This window comes from Eubalaena glacialis, chromosome 13 (assembly GCF_028564815.1).
Source record: "Eubalaena glacialis isolate mEubGla1 chromosome 13, mEubGla1.1.hap2.+ XY, whole genome shotgun sequence".
Classification (NCBI taxonomy): Eukaryota; Metazoa; Chordata; class Mammalia; order Artiodactyla; family Balaenidae; genus Eubalaena; species Eubalaena glacialis.
Window position 1 is genome coordinate 86,389,080 of NC_083728.1, and position 19,125 is coordinate 86,408,204.

General features: G+C 52.4%; 1 protein-coding gene across 5 annotated transcripts in view; it reads left to right on the plus strand.

Moving 5' to 3' along the window:
* Positions 1 to 422: 422 nt before the first annotated feature.
* Positions 423 to 19,125, plus strand: part of DTX2 (deltex E3 ubiquitin ligase 2) — a 33,350-nt gene continuing 14,647 nt past the window's right edge. For 2 of the 5 annotated variants that reach the window (XM_061208922.1, XM_061208925.1), the window contains exons 1-3: positions 2,521 to 2,583; positions 12,361 to 12,717; positions 14,626 to 15,262. In XM_061208922.1, the coding sequence (XP_061064905.1) occupies positions 2,559 to 2,583; positions 12,361 to 12,717; positions 14,626 to 15,262 (1,019 nt within the window). In that variant the 5' untranslated portion in view covers positions 2,521 to 2,558. Of the gene's footprint in view, positions 526 to 1,803; positions 1,891 to 2,520; positions 2,584 to 12,360; positions 12,723 to 14,625; positions 15,263 to 19,125 lie in introns of those variants that run through there. The other 3 variants (XM_061208924.1, XM_061208923.1, XM_061208926.1) reach the window with 3 other exon arrangements.

A 19,125-nucleotide genomic window follows, 5' to 3' on the forward strand; every position in this document is an offset into this window, starting at 1 on the left:
GCTTCTCTTGCTGTGGAGCATGGGCTCTAGGCGTGCGGGCTTCAGTAGTTGTGGCACGCAGGCTCAGTAGCTGTGGCTCCCGGCCTCTGGATCACAGGCTTAGGAGTTGTAGCGACGGCTTAGTTGCTCCGTGGCATGTGGGATCTTCCTGCACCAGGGCTCGTACCCGTGTCCCCTGCATTGGCAGGCGGATTCTTAACCACTGCGCCATCAGGGGAGTCCTGTAGTTGTGTGTTTAAGTGTCTGTCTCCCCAACTAGACACGAAGCTCTCTCGGGATACATACCTCTAAACAGGTGCACGTCGAGTTCGGCCCCGCCCCCCGCTGTTCCGCTGGAACTACGTTTCCCAGACGGCCCAGCGTCCTGGGCATGCGCACTGGGACGCAAGGAAGCGACGCTGTTTCACTCTGGCTGCCTCTTCGTTAGACTGGGAGGCAGAGCCGTAGCCGTGCCCGGGCCCAGCGGGGTCTGCAGCCTGAGCCCGGCGGTGTCCTCCGCCTGCCCCCTCGCCCTCCTCAGCCTCGGTGAGAGGGGCGGACAGGCCACCTGCTCGTCGCCAGGGCTGGGGTCCCGGGGACGCGGGGGAGACCAAGCCGATCTGGGACCGGAAGGGGGCGGGCGTGGGCGCGAGGGAAGGTTGGGCCGGGCCGGAGAAGAGCCACGGGGTGACGGGGCGGGGGGTGGGGATTGTGGGGACCGGCCTTCGGGTAGATGTCCCAGAGGAGGGAGTTGGGGGAATTGGGAGACGCTGGGAGCTTAGGACCGGAGCTGGTGGGAGGGTGAACGCCGGGGTGGAAGCCGAAGGGCTAGCAGGGGGAGGGGCGCAGACGCAGAGTTTGGTCCGTCTGTGGGAGTGTACCCTTTCCCACAGGACTTGGAGGAGACGGTGGTGATAATGCCACCGGCTGCCCTAGTTAGCGCTTGGGTTCTGCTGGGGTCTGCCTCCCGGTGGACGGCTCACTGGAGCCAGGGGCTGTACTTTAGGGGAGTTTGCCTCCTTAGTCTAACTCCTAACTCGCCTCATGTAGGGTCTCCCTTCCAGGAAGTGCCTATTTCCTGGGACCCTGGGTCACTTTCGTGAGGAGGGCATAATGTATATGCTGTGAAGAGGATTTAGGAGGCTTTTTTTTCCCCCTGAAACTACCCTTTCTCAGCCAGCTGCTGTCCCCCACACTGGTTCCTCTTCCCTAAGTGCCAGTAGCAGTGGAAATAGTTCGTGCAGAGACGCTTGGACCCTTAAGAAACTCAAAATATTTCTGCATGCTATCCTAGCTCCTCTAGAGTTGTAGAAGGTGGTCTTTCTGGTAGCCAAAATCAGGCTTTGCTTAAACCATCAGTATGACTATAGCTAGGCTTCTTGTTCATTTGCCATGTGACCTTGGCCAAACTTTTTCCCTCTCTGGTGTGTTGATTTCCTGGATACCTACACTGCAGACTGGCTTACGAAGTCCTTTCAGGCCTTTCTGTGGAAGGGCTTAGGGTGTGTTTGTTTGTTTGTGGTTTTTTTTTTTGTTGTTGTTGTTGTTGTTTTTAGCCATCCCCTTGGTTATTGAGTGGGCAGAGGGAGACTACTGTACCTTCTGCTCTGCCCAGGCTGTTGGAAAATAAATCTGGTGGTTTCCAGTCCCCAGCCACAGCACACAGACCGGACATCTGTGCATTCGTTTTCACTAACTGCTGTTTCTCAATTTAAAACCTGATCATCTTCTTCCTTGTTGGCAAAGGTGCCTTGGAATTTGTGTTGCTGAGTCAGCAAGCCTTTCAGATTTGCCCGGTTTTTGTTGTTTGCATTTTATATCAAGATGGGAACTCAAACAAGTCATTCCTCCTAAGGATCTGGTATCTCCATCAAGAAGGCACAGTTTGTGCCAGCTCTCCAGAGAGAAAAGGTGAGAGCCATGGGGACTTTACACTGCTGCCTTCCCAATCTGGTTTTCAGTAGAGAAAGTGGGCACTGGGGAGGGTGGAATTTGAGGTCCCCAGGATGAAAGTGAGCCCTGGGAGTTGATTGTTGATTGCCAGCTGTCTCAGATAAATTCAGGTGGCTTCCTGCCAGCAGCTTCTCCTGTTTAACCAGTCTTAGAAGATGCTTTCCACCTTCAGACGTGCTTTATGGGATGAAGGACACGAGTCACGGTTTCTGCATTTGAACTGGAAATTTTAGTTTCTTTTGTTACTTGAACCTTTACTGGATGCCTCCTTTTTGTCAAGCCCCATGCTCAGTGCTGGGGGTACGGTGACCAGGCACAAAAACTCTGTCTTCCAGGAGCTCATTGTTTGGTGGCAAAGATAAACAAACCATAGACAGTGACAAGGTGTTGTCAGTGTGATACATGTTGAGGAGTAGATAATCACAGGGCGGAGCCCACCCCACCCTTGCCCAGGAGGGAAGGTCCAGAAGCCTCCAGAAGATGATAGCTAAGGTTGTGAAGGAGTAGGACCCAGGAAGTAGGGGGCGGAGCCTGGCAGAGGAGTCAGTATACGCAAAGTCGTGAAGAAACCTGGCATGTCTCGGTCACCGTAAGCAGCTCAATGTGGCTGAAGCGACAGCGTGTGGATGCGGGGCCGAGAAGCCTGGAAAGGTAGGCAGGGGGCTGAGCGGGGGCTTTTGTGGGTCATGCCAGGGTTCAGGGGAACAGAAGGATTTTAGTAGAATTCCAGGAAGGGCATTTTTTTTTTTTTTGCCGTGCCGCGCGGCATGTGGGATCTTAGGTCCCCAAACAGGGATCGAACCTGAGCCCCCTGCATTGGAAGCTCGGAGTCTTAACCACTGGACCACCAGGGAAGTCCGAGGATGGGCATTTTAAATGAGCACCCTGGCTAGAAAGCGTGGAATGGATTAGATTATTCTCTTTGTGACTGTTTCCGTACACCACTGCCAGCTTCTGGTAGGGGGAGGTAGACAGGGGAGTTTGCCCTCTGGCTGCTCCTGGTCTTGTGGAAGAGAGAGAACTGTAGAGGACAGACAGAATGCCGTGGAAGTTGGTAAGAGGGGATTTTTCTTTCAAGTGGGCACATCCCAGCATCCTGGAGGTGTTTAAATGGGGCCTTGAAAGTGTGGGTCAGCTGAGGATGGGTGGCCAAGTGGGTGGGATTCCGGGTAAAGTCGAGGCACAGAGTTGGGGAAACTGGCGGTATATGGGGTAGCAGTTCATCACTTATGCTCTTTAGGAGGGATGGGGAGGGGAAGGTGTAGATGGAGGAGGGTATTGAAGAGAGATGCGCTGGCAGCTACTGTTGATAGGAAGGGACCAGACTGTGATGGACGTTCAGCGTCAGCCCAGGGAACGTGAACATTATTTCTAGAGCTCTAGGGGAGGTGCGGAAGAGAGAGGGTCAGAACTGTATCGGGAAGCTCAACCTCGCACCTGTCTCTGGGTGGACGAGGAGAGACAGGAGTTGGAGAAGCCAGTTGGCAGAGAGTGCTTGTCAAGGTGAGAGGCAGAAAGGTGCCAACCAGATGCTAGCAGTGGGGTCTGAGGAGGCGAGGAGAGGGCAAGCCAGGGCAGCCGCTGGGCTGTGGGGGAGAAGGCGGAGGAGGGCCAGCGCAGAGCCAGGGAATCCAGGAGGAGAGGGGCGTTAGCAAGGAAGGTGAGTTTGGCTTCAGACACGTTGAAGGTACCGAAGAGGCCGGCAGGAATGGGGCCACGGGCGAGGGAGGAGCGTCCCTCATTCATTTCACACACGCTTAGGAAGTTGTGTGCCCGGGCTTGTGCTTGGCACTTGGAGTACAGAGAATTAAACAGTCCCTTCTGTGTGTTTGTTTTAATTTTCACCTCAGGTAAACAGAGAACTAGATTAATACACACTGATCACCGTTCACGCCTGGCTTGCTTTCACTTGTTTCCAAAGTTATTTTTAATGTGTCGTAAGTTCCTGCATTTCAGCCATCCACAACAAAAGCCAGGATCTTGAAACAAAATACACATCCAATCATTTGATCTTTCTTCCCATTCCCATCCTGAGATAACCATTATCCCCTCACTTTCATTTTTATGTAGTTTCATGGTACCTGTGTATTCCTAAGGCACTTAAAAAAATATCGCTGCAGTTTGTCCATAGTATTGCATGTCATGTGGTTCATTTGTCTTGAATAATATTCCATGGTGTGGACAAATCACAGTTTATGGGTCTGATCTTCCGTTGATGGGTACCTGCTCGTTTCCAGTTTTGCTGTCACGAGCGGACTGCTCTGAACATTTCCGTACATGTTTCCTGTTGCACATATGCAAGAGATTTTCTTGGGTATGAGCTGAGGGGTGGTATTTTGCTGGGTCATAGGGTGAATAAACGTCCAACTTTCGTAGTTGTTACTAGACTTTTTCTGAAGTGGTTGTACGAGTTTTCACTCCACCAGCAGCAGAATGTAGGCCTTCCGCTTGCTCCACACTCTTGCCAACACTTGATATAGGCTGACTTTTTTTTATTTCTGCCAATGGAATGGGTATAAAATGGGATCTTTGGGATCTTGATTTCTGTGTCCCTGAGCCCTGATGTCGAACATCTCTTCATAAGTTTATTGGCATGTGCGTTTCCTGTAAATTATATGTTCACTCTTTTGTAATTTTTCTGTGGGGTTCCTGGCGCTTTAAAAAGAAAATTGACTTGTAGGAGTTCTTTATATATCCTTGATTTTAATCCTTCGAGCTTATTGTGAATATCTTTTTCCAGCTTGTAACTTTCTGCTTTCTTTGAGGCATGTTTTGTTGAACAACCATTCTTAATTTTAACACAGTGAAATGTATCTTTTCATGTATAGTCAGCGTTCTGTGCCTCATTGGAAAAATCTTTTCCTGACCATAATCCTTGCCTTTTAGGAGTCCGTGCCCTAGTGGAGGGGACAAGTAGATAATTGCACTCAGATGTCACACGGACATTGGTGGTTAGAAGAGGCCACTTCTCCGTGCAGGGCAGGAGTGGATGTAGGACAGATTCCACCGGGCAGAGAGTCTCAGGCTGGGAATTAAGAATTGAGTAAGTGGACATGTGGGATGGGTGCTCTTGGTGGGGGGTGAGGGGCATGAAACAGCCTGGCCGGTTCTGGGCTCTCACTGGAGTTGCTGATGGCTGGAGCAGAGGGCTTAAGGGACTCAGGCAGGACATCTGAAGAAAGATCTGGATGCTCTGCGTGCATGGGATTATTGAAGCCATGGGAGCAGATGAGAGGGTCACGGGGGAGGGTGGAGAGAAGAGAGGTAGGCCAGGGCCCAGCTGCCTGATGCAAGGAAAGGTGTGGCTCTGGGAAGCAGTTTGGGGTTCCCTGGGGGTGGCCCTCACCACATGCTGGCTGCCATGCTGTTGGATGCTGTATTTCACCCTCAGGTGCTGGGCAGAGACTGACATGTCTACGGAGGGCAGGCATGTCATAGGGGAGGCTGGCCAGAGGCATAAGCACTCTCCCGCTTTTCAATAGAGAAACGGGTTCAAAGAAGTATTTCTCACCTATAGGTCAGTGGGACCACAGTGAGGTCAGCAAACCGTGGCTCGTGGGCCAAATCCAGCCCACAGCCTCTTTTTGTTAATAAAGTTTTATTGGGACACAACCACGCCGGTTAGTTTATGTGTGGCCTATGGCTGTTTTCACACTACAGTGGTGGAGTTGTGTAGTTGCAACAGACACCCAGTGTCCTACAAAGCCTAAAATATGTACCTTCCGGCCCTTTATAGGAAAAGTTTGCCGGCTCTGCCCTGGGGAGTTGCGGTAACTGTGGTAACCTGGAGAGTAGTACCAGCCACCGCGGTGGTGCAGCTCATTGTTGCTGGCTGCACAGTGAATCTGGGTCAGGCCTGCAAATGTTGCCAGGTTTTCTGGTTTTCAAGAGAAGCTGGAAATCTGGATTTTTTATTTTTTTTTAATGGTGGATATTCCAGTTTTTAAACATTGGCTCAATTTGTAAAACTAAAAACTGTGTAGTAGGTCAAGCAGACACATCTGGCAGGCCGATTTGTCCATATCAATATATCCCTCTGCAAACTGATCTGGGTTTGCTTATACCTCTGGCTTCTCAGGCAAGTTGTTTATCTTTTGCCTCACTTTTCTCATCTATAAAATGGAGATGATACCCTTTGCTCCGGAATGTGAGGATTAAATGAGAACACATAAGATACTTAGCACGGTGCCTGGTCCATAGTAAGCTCTTGGTTGGTGGCCACTGGTGTGATTATGGCCACTGTGCCTGCCACTGCTTCCGCTGCTTCCCCATTCTGGCCCCAGGGTAGGCTCTGACGACCTGTGGGTGGTCAGGTTGCTCCTGGCAAAGAAGGAGCAGCAGGTTCTTGGTGCTGGTGGAGGAGGTTGCCCACTGGGGAATTGTTGGTCGCCGGGGCCTGCCCCCTGGCCACTGTGTGGCTTTCTGAACCCCATTTGGGACGTTCTGCTCTGACCTGCCCCTGGAGGGCCCTAGGCAGGCACCAGCCAGGAGAGGAGTTGTCATTTCCCTTCTAGAGGCCCCACGTGCAAGGAACGAATCATGTGTAGTTCCTTCCATCTCTCAGAAGCCTAGTCAGGTCTGGGTGGCACCGGCTTAAGCCATCTCTTTTCTAGACAAAAGCCCTACCTTGCAGCGCTCCCCTGTTGTAATAGTTTGGGCACCTGGATGGTGTGTTTTTTGCACTTTCTTGGAACTCAGGGGTGGGACATGTGTCTCTTGGCAAGGAGGTGCCGTGGTACTTTGACAGGCCTGTTAGTGAAACTCCACTGGGACGGGAGCAGCCATCTGAAGTAATGATGGTAAGTGACAGTGGTGGGGTTTGTTTCATATTTACGATCTTTTGAAAGTGGTGGACATTGTAGAGATTTGTTTCTGAAAACAAAAGTAATAGTTTCCCACTTTAGAAAATGTGAAAAGTTCAGATATATAAGGAAGTTGAACAAAAGGTCTCTAATAGTTTCTGCACTCAAAGGCAGCCGTTGTTAGCATTTTGGTACGTTTCTACTGAGTTTTCTCTCTGCTTCTCTTTTACCGAGTGAAAATAGTGCTGTGGGGAATATCTTTATGTTGAAGTTGTTCTCTCATCTCCTTTGATAGATTTTTTAATGATTGGGTCAAAGCAAGTGAACATTTTTAAACCTCTTGATACATATTACCAAACTGTTTTCTGGAAAGGGTTTATCCGTCCCAGTAGTATGACATCTCAGTGTACTCTCGCCAGCACTGAGTATTGAAATTATTTTTATTGCTTTGACAGGCAAAAAAATAATAGGTCATTGTTTTAAATTTGTATTAAAAACAACATGTCTAGCAAAGCAGAACATTTCTTTGGTGTGTTTGTGTGCAGTATTCGACTTTCCCATCTCCGTGGGAAGGCTTTCTGACAGTGCCCGGGTGGCCGGCTGCTCCGTAACAAGTCTTTGAAGGTCACGCTCTGCTTACAGGTCATGCGCACCATGTCAGCTGGTGGGGTGTGGAGTTGCAGGCCCATGCTTCTTGGAAAGCACCCGAAAGAGACACAGCATGGAAATAGGGTTTGAAGTCCACCTGGTCTCACTGGTCTCCACTCCGTGCCCCTCAGAACGCCTCTGTCCCGCACAACAGCTTCCTGGACCTCTCAGGAAGTAGGAATGGAGGGCAGCCCCTGTGTCAATAAGAGCACCCCACTTTTCTGCGTTTTACATATCGATGGGCAGCGTACGGTCACATTTGGAAAAGGGTTCTGCTGCTTATAAGAGGCTGGAAAACCCATCCAACCGCCTGAGCAGTGGAGCCCAGGAAAGGGGAGGTGACTGTCCCAAGGTCACCGAGCGTGGAGCCAAGAGTGAACTGCCCAGCTCAGGCTTGGGCCAGGCCACTCTGTATTTCGGTGGGCTTTGGGGGGAGGAAACGGGTCCTCACATGTTGGCAAATTGACAGTCGCCCAGTCTGGGCAGCAGTTTAAAAACCACGCTCGGGGCCTTCTTCCCGGAGGCCGCAACTGTAAGGGGATCCATTTGTGTGGTTTCCCCTACCCAGAGGCCCACAATCAGGCAGGATGAGTTTCACTCAGATTCCTGCATCAGCTCAGGTCTTGTTCTAAAGCTTTTGTAAATCCGCTGGGAATAGAAAGACTCTTGGCCACATGCACCTTTTCTCCTTTGTGTGAAACCCCTCTCTGGTAGGACAGCAGCGTCCCTCTGTGCCTTGGAGCCGTGGGGCTGTGCACAGGCGTTTGTGGCTAAATCTGACAAGAGAATGCAAGAGAAGGCAGGATGGTTTTTCTCGTGGTCAAAGTTGTTGATACATTTTTTTAAAGATAACTTCGGTCCGATCATAATAAGTAATATGATCATTGTAGAACATTTGCCAGTACAGAAAGAGGTAAAGAATAAATATCCCATAACTCCATCACTCCTAGTAAAATGTCAGAGTTGTTCCTTCCCGCCTTTTAAAAATTAGCTTATATAAGAACCTGGTGTCACAGACTGGCCATCTGACCTTGAGTAAATTCTTAATTGCTTTTGGCCTCGGTTCTCACGTCTGTAAAATGGGGATAATCTCTACCTTCAAGGGCAGTTGAGGGTTGAGAGAGCTGGATGGCGAGAGCACCAGACAGAGTGCGTGCCACATAGTAGGTGCTCAGTAAATGGCACACCCACCCGCTTGAGAGCATATAGTGTATATGGTTACATATCCGGTATTTTTAATTTGTCAGCAGCATTATTCTAGGTCTGAAAGCCTTTTAAAAACATTTTTCAAGACTCGTATTCCATCATTGGGGTGTACCATAATTTATTTAAGAATTCCCTTATTCCATTATCATGAAGTGTTTAGGTTGCCCCCAGACTAAGGCTGTTTTCCCATGGCCAATTAGAATAATAACAATTTTCATAATTAAGAACACCCTAAATAGCCCCATCATTAGGAGCCGAAACAAATTAGGTTTTTTTGGTTTTGTTTTGTTTTTTTTAAATAAGTATATTTAGGGATGGGATTCAAGCATCAGATTTTTTTTTTTTTTAATAAATTTATTTATTTATTTATTTATTTATGGCTGTGTTGGGTCTTCGTTTCTGTGCGAGGGCTTTCTCTAGTTGCGGCGAGTGGGGGCGTCTCACTATCGCGGCCTGTCTTGTTGCGGAGCACAGGCTCCAGACGCGCAGGCTCAGTAGTTGTGGCTCACGGGCCCAGTTGCTCCGCGGCATGTGGGATCTTCCCAGACCAGGGCTCGAACCCGTGTCCCCTGCATTGGCAGGCAGATTCTCAACCACTGCTCCACCAGGGAAGCCCAAATTAGGTTTTTGAACTGAAGCTTGGGGATGGCTGAGCCTGTAACAGAGAATGGGTGCATTGACACGGCCGCTGCGTGTGCATGATTGCTGCGTTCGAGGGGAACATCAGTGGGCGTTCTGGGCATCGCCCCAAATGTGCCCCAGGCCCCTGGAGCAGAAGGTGCGCCTCTCTTTTGGCGTGTGTGTTTTAGACCCTCTGGGATACTGGGCATTTGAAGAGCTGCATTCCCAGCTTTGGGTCAACCCCAGCTCTGCCCTCAGGGAGTTCCTGTTCTGGGGGGTGGTGAGAGGGGGGACAGATACTGAAACCAATAAATGCAGTGTGTTTGGATAAATGGAGAATGCAGTGAGGACGCACAGGAGGATGGGGTCAGCACTTTCTGTTGAAGGTGTGGCTCAGAGCGGGGTGCTGTGGCTGAGTCTGGAAAGATGGGCATGTTTGCTGGGGGCTTAGGCGCAGAGAGGATGGAAGTCTGGACTTGGGCACCAGCAGGATCAATGTCTGGGAGGTGGGAAATGGCTCCGAATATTCTGGCACTTGCTAGAATTTGATGCAGGTGGACAAAAGGTGGAGGCCTTGGTATTAGTGGGGACAGTGGCCGGTCATGGAGGGGCCGTGAGCTGTGTCTTTCTCATCTCTGGGTCTCTAGTACCCTGACAGAGCCTGGACCGTCGTGTGCCTGTGGTCTGTAGGCCGAACACGGTCATGAAAAGCTTAGCTGAAATTCTCGAGTGTAGTTCTCAGGCTGCTTGGCAGAGTTCTCCGAGTTGGTTCATCTGGGGATGTGTGGACACGCTGGAACATACCACGTGTGCTGGTACATGGGAGGCCCCTGCTGCCCGAGAGATGAGTGACGGCTGCCAGGAGGTGCCGGGGGAAAGTCTGGGCTCAGGAGTAATTGGCCCTGAAGCCAGTCCTGTGATTTGTACCTGGATGTGGGTCCAGAGGCCTCTAATTACAGACGCTGAGCTAATAAGCTTGCCAGCCATCTCGAGGGCATCCCGGGTCTAATCCTCCAGGGCGGGATGTGTGCTTCTGTTGGAGCGGTTGGCAGCTCAGGGGCGGCCCTGGCCGCCTATGTGTGCTCAGAGTTATTGCAGGCCTGACTCATCGCCCGTGTTCTCAGGCCGTGTAGCTCAGTGCCGCCCTGGGCCGCCACTCCTCCCCCAGACTTGAGGGGTGGGAGGTGCTGGGGTGGTGGGGGGTGGGGAAGGGGAGGGAGGCCAAGATTTGCTGATATCGGCTGTGTGCCTGGCGCTGTTCTGGGTGCTTTATACACACCTATCCATCTGAATCCCCTAGAAAAGCACTTAGAATAGAGGTTGATATGTCCACTTCCAAGCGAAATCGGGCTTGGAGGGCTTAGGTACCTTCACCAGGTGACACAGTGAGTAGAGTGCAGTGAGTACGCGGCGTGTGGACGCCAGAGCCCGTGCCTCTTCGCTGTCACGTGCTGCTCCAGCTCTGCCTTGCTTGTGGGGCAGGTGGTCTCGGCCTTCTCACTGAAACCCTGCTGGAGTGCAATCTCGGGGACAGCAGCGAAAGCCCAGGGTCCCAGCCTCATTAGTGGCCATGTAAGCGAGTCACCAAAACCACCGGGGCCTCGGTTTTCTCGTCTGCAAAATAGGGACAAAATTCGATGTCTGTACTTAAGGGGATTGTGTGGGTATCGGAGCAGATGATGTGACTGGGAACCCTGTTGGCACCAGGGCCCTATGTGGACGTAACAGCCGAGGGTGCTCACAGCTTGAGACGCTGGCTCCTCTCTCCCTTCCTCTCCTCCCCACCACCGCTTTCCCTTTTCTCCCTCCCCCCTCTCTAAGCAGGTGGGGTGCAGAGAGGCTGAGAGGCTAGAGAGGGCTTAAGCATCCATAGGATTTTAATGTTTATCTAGGGCGGAGCCCAAGGTAGAGCTCATGCTGAGCTTTCCTCGCTAAGAAAATGGGCATTAGAGCCAGTTGATCTGGGTTTGCACTCTGTGCTACCACTTAGCAGTGTATGTGTGACCTTCAATAAGACCTTGACTTCTTTGTTTTCCTGTCCATAAAGTGGGAGAAATACCGCCTTGTCAGTGTGTTTGGCCCCATTCCTCTCTCACCCTAGGAGCTTCCACAGACCCCCTTTCTTCTTCAAACAGCTGCAGGCACATAGAATCTTCATCTGCCTCCATTCAGTCGTGCTTTGAGCTAATCCGTGTATAACACATGCTACATGACATGGCCTGTGCTGGGGCTGGCGAGGTGGCTGTGGACAAGGCCGACTCGCTGGGTGTCTGCCTTCTGAGGGGGCAGAAAGACAGGGACCGCCATATGTGTATGTGGGCGTTAGGGTTCTGGTCGGTGCCGTGGAGGAGAAGTTCATGTGACGGATGGCCTGGGAAAACCCTGAGTGATGCAACTGGGCGGGAGTGACTGGGAGAAGACTGTCTTGGGAGATGGGTGTAAAGTCTTTGGACCTGACCGCTGGTCAGCAAGGCCCAGGCCCAGGGAGTGGGGTGCAGAGAGGCCAGAGAGGGAGGGCTTCAGCATCCATAGGATTTTAATGTCTATCTAGGGTCTGCCCTCTGTGGTTAATGGTGCGGGAAACCAGGGCAGCCTGGAGCCCTGGGCAGAGCTAGGACCCACCCATGCTTAGAGTCACCTCTCTGGCTGTCCTTGAGCCCCTGGTCCTTTCTGAGGCATAGTTTTTTTTTCATCTGTAGCATAGCAGGTGTTAATATGTGTCTCACAAACAAACCTGCTTTGGAAACCTGTGTGGCGTCCTCACAAAGGTATAAGGGGTCATGATGGCCTCAGTCCATAAAGGATTGGGGTGACTCATGAAAATACATATAGTATAAAAGGATACACTTAGTAGTTGGGCCAGAGGGAAATTATTGGTAAAAGGACAGAAGCAGGGCTGATGATGAGCACCCAGAATTCACCCACTGTGTCTTCCTGGACATTTGCAGAGGTAAGGAGGCTGCTTGATTGACTCCGAATTCTTCCTGGCTGCCTGAGCAAAGAGACAGGATTAGGTACTTGGTTCACGATGCCCTTAAGGTATTAGGGAAAAAAGTGACTGTGGAAAAGCATGATTTTTTTTCCCCGCACTGAGACTGACTCTGGCAGGGCCACCGTGTTCGTCGGTAACTGCGTGTCTGTCTTGTTTCAGGTCTCCTGGAAGCGCTGGGCAATGAACCTGAGACTCGAGCCCAGAGTGGTCTGAAGCCGTTGGGGAAAACAGAGGGAGTCCTGGGGAAGATGGCCATGGCCCCAAGCCCTTCCCTGGCTCAGGGGTACACCAGCCCGGTGGCAGTGGCCGTGTGGGAATGGCAGGACGGGCTGGGCACCTGGCACCCCTACAGCGCCACTGTTTGCAACTACATCGAGCAGCAGTTTGTCCAGCAGAAGGGCCAGCGCTTTGGGCTGGGGAGCCTGGCCCACAGCATCCCCTTAGGCCAAGCTGACCCCTCACTGGCTCCTTATATCATCGACCTCCCCAGCTGGACACAGTTCCGCCAGGACACTGGTAAGGCACGTCCTGCCTCGAGTATGTGTCCAAGTGCCTGTTTCGGGCTGGGCGTCGTGCTAGGTGTTGGGGGTCACAGAATTGACTCTCAACGTTATTCTGCCCCTGAAATGCACACAGTCAGAAGGCGGGTGCTGGGAGTGATAGCAGTGTGAGATGTTCCTTAGTGGTACAGGGTGCCTTGGGAACACAGTGCAGAGGCCGTTCCAGCCCCTTTCCCCCTTGTCTCCCAAACCAGAAATGCCTGCTTCCGCCCGCAGAGATTCGAGGGTCTCGCTGGCAGCAGGCAGGCAAGCAGGCCGGCCGGCATGGGGGTGGCACACCATGCTAGTTAAGAGGGCCTGGTGATGGGTTCCAGCTCCTGTATGATAGCTGTGTCACATGGGCAAGTTACTTCACTCTCCTGTGCACTCATGTTTCTTTCGTGTGTGTGTGTGTGTGTGTGTGTGTGTGTGTGTGTCTTTTGCTCAGTATTACTGAGAAGGGGGCCACCAACTTCTTCCCAGAGCTGTGCACTATCCCTGTAAATCAGTGGTTCTCAGCTGGGGGCAACGTTTGGAGACATTTTTGATGGTCAGGACTATGGGGCGGGATGCTACCAGCATCTAGTGGGTAGAGGCCAGGGATGCTGCTAAACATCCTACAATGTACAGGACAGCCCCACATCAAAGAATTATTAGCCCAGAATGTCACTAGTGCCGAGCCTGAAGACTCCTGCTCTAATCCCTGTAGCAGCCTCCTCGAGGGTGTGAGGACTCAGGCTTCCAGGCAGTGGATGCAGATAAAAGTCCCTGCCTTCATGATGTTTGCAGTCACTGAGAAAGGCAGCGCACAAGATAAATGATTCGTGAACTGTGTATGAGTTAGGTAGCAATGAGTGTTTATCAGGGAATGGATGTGTAAAGCGCAGGGAGAGGCCGTTTTGAAGTTTGAGCTTAGGTGGCCTGGTCACCAGGAAGTGCTGCAGACAGGTCAGGAGGGAGGGGCAGGTCGTGCAGGGCTTTTCCATCCCTTGAGGAGCTTCAACTTTTCTTCTGAAAGGAGGAACCCTGGGAAGATTTGGGCAGAGGAGTGACGTAATCTGATTTGGGGGTTAAGAGTATCCCACTGGCTGCTGAGGTCGGGAGACCAGGTAGAAGGTAATCGCAGTGATCACCTTTTGAAAAGTACTGTTGGAAGCATGGCCCAAATTGATTTTTTTCTTTCTCTCCTGAATCGTCAGGTTTGGTTTATTAATATAAGCTAACCACAGGTGTTTCCTAATAGTTGCTACCTGGGAAGTCCAAGGGAATCTGTGTACATCCATGTAAGAGAACCGTGTAACAGTTAATAAAGAGTTTTACAAAGTTTTAGAGACATAAGAAATACTTATGGCATAATACATGAAAACAGGAAAATTTTTCAGTATGATTGTCAGCTACACCTAAATATACATGCCTAGGAGACTAGACCGGAAGGAATATGTTACAATATACAATATACGTCGTGTGCTTTCCTCTTGGTGGTTGGATTATGGATGATTTAATTTTCTTCAGACATTTTGTTTTCAGTTTTTTAAGTCAGGCTACATAGGTTTCATCCTTAGGAATATTTTGAGCCACAGCTGGTCTTTGACCTAAGCGTCCAGCATCCCTCACTCCTGCTGAGAAGCGCTGGTCCCTCTCTGCCACTTGATCCCTTTGATCCACAGTTTCTTTGCATAGAGAGAGCTCTCTACCCTTCACCCCAAATTTGGAGAGAATAATCAATGCCAGCCTTTAGGTCAGACAGCAACATGACCCATATATACACCGTGATCATGTTTTATTTTGGTTGTAGGAAAAAAAGAATTTTTAAACTCCCTTTTTTTGGGAGGTGGTGAGTGGCTAGCAGATGAACTTTATATGTGCAATGCTCCTTTTAAAACAGGCACCATGCGGGCTGTGCGGAGGCACCTATTTCCCCAGCACTCGGCCCCGGGCCGGGGCATCGTCTGGGAGTGGCTGAGTGACGACGGCTCCTGGACGGCGTATGAAGCCAGCGTCTGCGACCACCTGGAGCAGCAGGTGGCCAGGGGCAACCAGCTCGTGGACTTGGCTCCCCTGGGGTACAACTACACCGTCAACTACGCCACCCACACGCAGACCAACAAGACTTCCAGCTTCTGCCGGAGCGTGCGGCGCCAGGCAGGGCCCCCGTACCCAGTGACCACTGTCATCGCTCCACCGGGCCACACGGGAGTGGCCTGCTCTTGCCATCAGTGCCTCGGCGGCGGTGCAGCCGGCCCCGTGTCAGGCCGCTACCGCCACTCCATGACCAGCCTTCCCGCCTACCCAGTCCCCCAGCCACCCCACAGGACCGCCGTTGTTTTGGGGGCCCACCAGGCCTTTGCTCCGTACAACAAGCCCTCACTCTCTGGGGCCAGGTCTGCGCCCAGGCTGAGCACCGCCAACCTCTGGGCTGGGGCGCTGCCCTCCCTGGGGAACCAGCCCCTCTACCGCTCCAGCCTCTCCCACCTGGGACCTCAGCACCAGCCCCCAGGACCGTCCGCTGCCGGCGCAGCCAGGTATCTTGTGTTACGCGGACGGTCGTTTTGTCCACCCGCGTGCCTTGTCAGCGGGCTTGGGTTTCTGCTCTTCTTTAGCTGGGAAGACTCCCCCCAAATGCCTGCAGACTCGGCACCTGCCTCCTCGGCTGTCCCTGCTACGTCATCTCCTTTGCATGTGTCACGTGGTGCCGAGGTGCCACGCTGTCCACAGCCTTGTGTCCCGGGGAGCCTACGTGACTTCTGGCACTTGAGTGCTGGTAGTTGCCACATGGGTTAAAACCAGTGATCCTTTCATTGACTCAGGAGAATCGAGCTCTCTGAGCAGTTAAAGATTTTTTTGGCTGTGCCTGTGTGCCACGTAGCTGGGGCCGGGTACCTGAGGACATTTCTCTGACTCCGTCTGTGTGCCCGGCCCTGAAGTCACAGACATGGAAGGTTCAGCCCTCTCCCTAAGCCCACGGTCTCATCCAGGGAAGGCTGTGAGCCCAGTTTTGGTGCTTAAAAGTTGGTTGAGGAGAGAGCAAAGTGCTGAGCGTGTTGGGGGTGGCAGCAGGTGACATAGGGCAGCTGCTGTGCTGGTACAGTCCATGCCTCATAGGGCACCCTGAGAAAGGTGATGAAATGGGCCCCGTCCAGACCAGGTGGCACTTTAAAGTGGGGAAACCCCTGAGTGGCCAGTGGTGGGTGCATCTGGGATGCTCAGAGACCTGTCACTGACCAGGGGCCTCATCATTGATTATTATTGAGGGTCTGGGGCCTGGAGAACATTTTGAGTACTCAGAGTGTTAGCCGGGATGGGGGCTGATTTCTGAGGGAGGGTGACCTGGGCGGGTGGTGACTGGATGTGTGGGCCTGTGGCCGCCCTGTTTCCCTGGGAGTCAGCATCTTGGTGCCACCTCACTCACCCAAGCCCACCCACCGGACCCCCTGACCACGGGGAGGGCCGAAGCGTCCCAGTGTGGCCGAGACCTCCTTGGCAGCTTCTCAGGCCTCTAGTATTTTTTCTAGTTAGGTTTCAGAGGACCCTTCCAGCTTCGATAAGACAGTGACAGCTGTCACTCACCAAGCACATGTTACAGCCGGGCCCTGTTCAGCAGGCTGTGTGGGTGATTTCGTGAATCCTCCCAATGGCCATATGGTAGGGGGTGTCCCCAGCTTACAGGGGAGAACATTGAGGCTGACGAGGTTGGCAGCACAGCCAGGAAGTGGCAGAGCTGGGATCAAACCCAGGCCCCTTGTGGGGCATGTGGAGTTTTTTTTTTTTTGAAAAAAAATTTTTTTTAATTATTATTTTTTTGTATTTTGGCCACGCCGCGTGGCATGTGGGATGGTTCCCCGACCAGGGATCAAACCCGGGCCTCTACAGTGAAAGCTCTAAATCCTGACCACTAGGCCACCAGGGAACTCCCCACGTGGAGTTCTTGAAGCTGTCTGAAAGGCAGAGTGAGAGGAAGGCAGAGGGCGTCCTGAGGGGTGCGTGCAGAAGCCGCCAGTACACAGAGGAGGGGATGGGCCCCTTGGGTCCGGGTGTCTTCCTGCGTGTCCTCCAGGAGTTGGGGCACGTGGATCTGAGATCTCTCTGGGAATTGGGAGCACAGGGAGGTATGGCCTGGGCCTTCTCTGTGGGCTTTTGCACAGAGACATAAGCAAGCTGGGCTCCGTGCCAACCCAGTCCCTCCCAGTGCTCTGTGAGGCCCCTTCCAGTATGTGAGTCAGTCTGTTTTAGAGAAAAACATGTCACGTTTGCCAGCCCAGAAGGGTTATCAGCAAGGCTGGAACTGCTTTTATGACTAGGTCGGCTTTGCCTAGCCTCCTGGGGCTTATGTTCTTACAAATTAACTGCAGCAAGTTTCTAGATGGTTCTAGAGCTGGGATTCTGGGATTGAGCCAGGCGACTTCATGGGCTTTGTTGCTTTCTTCTGGTATGGGGCACCCATCAGTCTCCCCTGATATTTCTCTGGGGTCTCCCCTCCCCAGCCTGAGGGCCCAAGAGGCTGCTGAGGTGGGTCCCGCCAGTACTGTCCAGGCCAATTACAGAATGGAAGGCTGCCGGGCCAGATGGCCTTACCTTTGCTGCTGGGTCGTGCATGTTGCTGCTTACCCTGCTGCCCTGCGTAGTAAACCAGGAGGGAGCCGGGCCGGCAGGCTCTGGCAGGTGAAACAGCCTCAAAGGGGGGCCTGCCGCCTGAAGGGGGTGTTCACCTGGACCTCCTGCAGCTCCTCAGGAGCTGGGAGGGGTGACATTCACTCGCAGGGGCCAGTGTTTTCCTGTCTAATTTGTAGTGTGGTCCTCTGCAGTTAACCCTTCTCTAATGGCTGTTGTAGAGCCAGAGGGGGTTTAATAAATCCCTGACCTCTTAACCCAGCAGGGCCGGAAGGATTTGAAAACACCTGGCACCTTAGTCTTCTAGCGGCTGTGGTATAGTTCTCAAAGCCAAGTGAATGTCCGCAGCATCAGGTGAAGGTTACCGCGTGTGTGGAGGAGAAAGTGTTTACTGGTAGCTGCTGGGAAGGACATGTGAGTGAGTGAAATCAAAATTTGTGGAACCCTTGTGGGTGTTTTTTTTTTTGTAACCCACATAGTTTCAAATCACTTCTTGCTCAATCTGGGTAAAACCTTGGCTGACTGATTTGCCTGGTGCCCCAGGAGCCTTTCCGAGTAGGCAGTAATCCATCTAGAAGATACATGATTTGTCACTGAGCCGCTGGGTTTAGGTAAATTTCCTAGTAGCTGAAGTTTATCCCTTTAAGCACCAAAACTTGTGTTTCAGTGATGTTGGATGGAAAACTTTCCAAAATGTGTCACACACACATTCTTTAATAGAGGGTGTGCCGGCTGGTTTAGCATTCTGATGACTCGGGGTGGTGATTAGGACCAGCCCTCTATTGCAGCTTTGGTGTGGCTAGGCCTCGGGGTGCTTTGTCCCTGCACTAACCCGGCCTAGGAAAACGGCTCTCATCGTGAGACCCCTAAGCAGAAAGTTTGCTTTCGTCAGCTCTGTTCTTGCTGCTGCTGTTCTCCCAGCCTCTGAAAGCACCCCGCTCCCTCCCAGTATCGGCCAGGCTCTTCAGACTTGTGGGATTGGGGTCCTGGGTTCCAGTGGGTCCTTGCCCCTGACTCGCTGTAGGCCCTCGGCTCCACTTTGTTCTCTTTCTGCGTCTCTCTTTTCCTCTCTGAAGGTTACGGAATTGGCCGGGTCAGTTTCTGAAGTTTCCTTTTGCTCTGATAGGGCTGTGGTTTTCAGGATTTGGTGAGGGCCCTGCAGCTCTCCCAGAGCTGCCTTGCTCTGCTGAGACCTGGGAAACAGTGGGCATTTGGATCGTGCTGCAGATCGAGCCTCGCAGACACCCTGGGGGTCTTTGGGAATTATTCGCATCTTACAGGGAGAGAAAGTAAAGCTCAGAAAGGGGACTCGACATGCACCAAGGCACCCAGCTTTTAAGCGCTGCGGGGGCTGGAAGGGGGTCGCCAGGCTCCACACCGTGTGCTGCTTGTACTGCGCATGCTCAGAGGTTCCCCGCTGGGTGGCAGCCCGTGGGGAGCTGGAGGAAGGCTCTGTGTGCCTCACTGTCCGGCCTTCTCGCTCTGCCCCCTGTTTGGGACTGTCCAGTCCTGTCTGCGGAGAAGACTAGAAATCTTCCTGTCTCGTGTTCCCAGCTTCACTTGGAAGCTCCTGGAGATGGTCCCAGACAGGCAAGGCAGGGAGGGCCTAGTAGGTAGAGCCAGGAACCCAGCAGGCAGGAGGGGTGCATGAGGCAGGTGGGAGGGAACTCTCGGAAGGGCACTTCTTGGGCATATGGTGCCCCCACATCGGGGAACATTCTGCCAGTCTGAGCCCTTTAGAGGACGGTGCAGGGAGATCAGCGACCTCTGAGGTTCT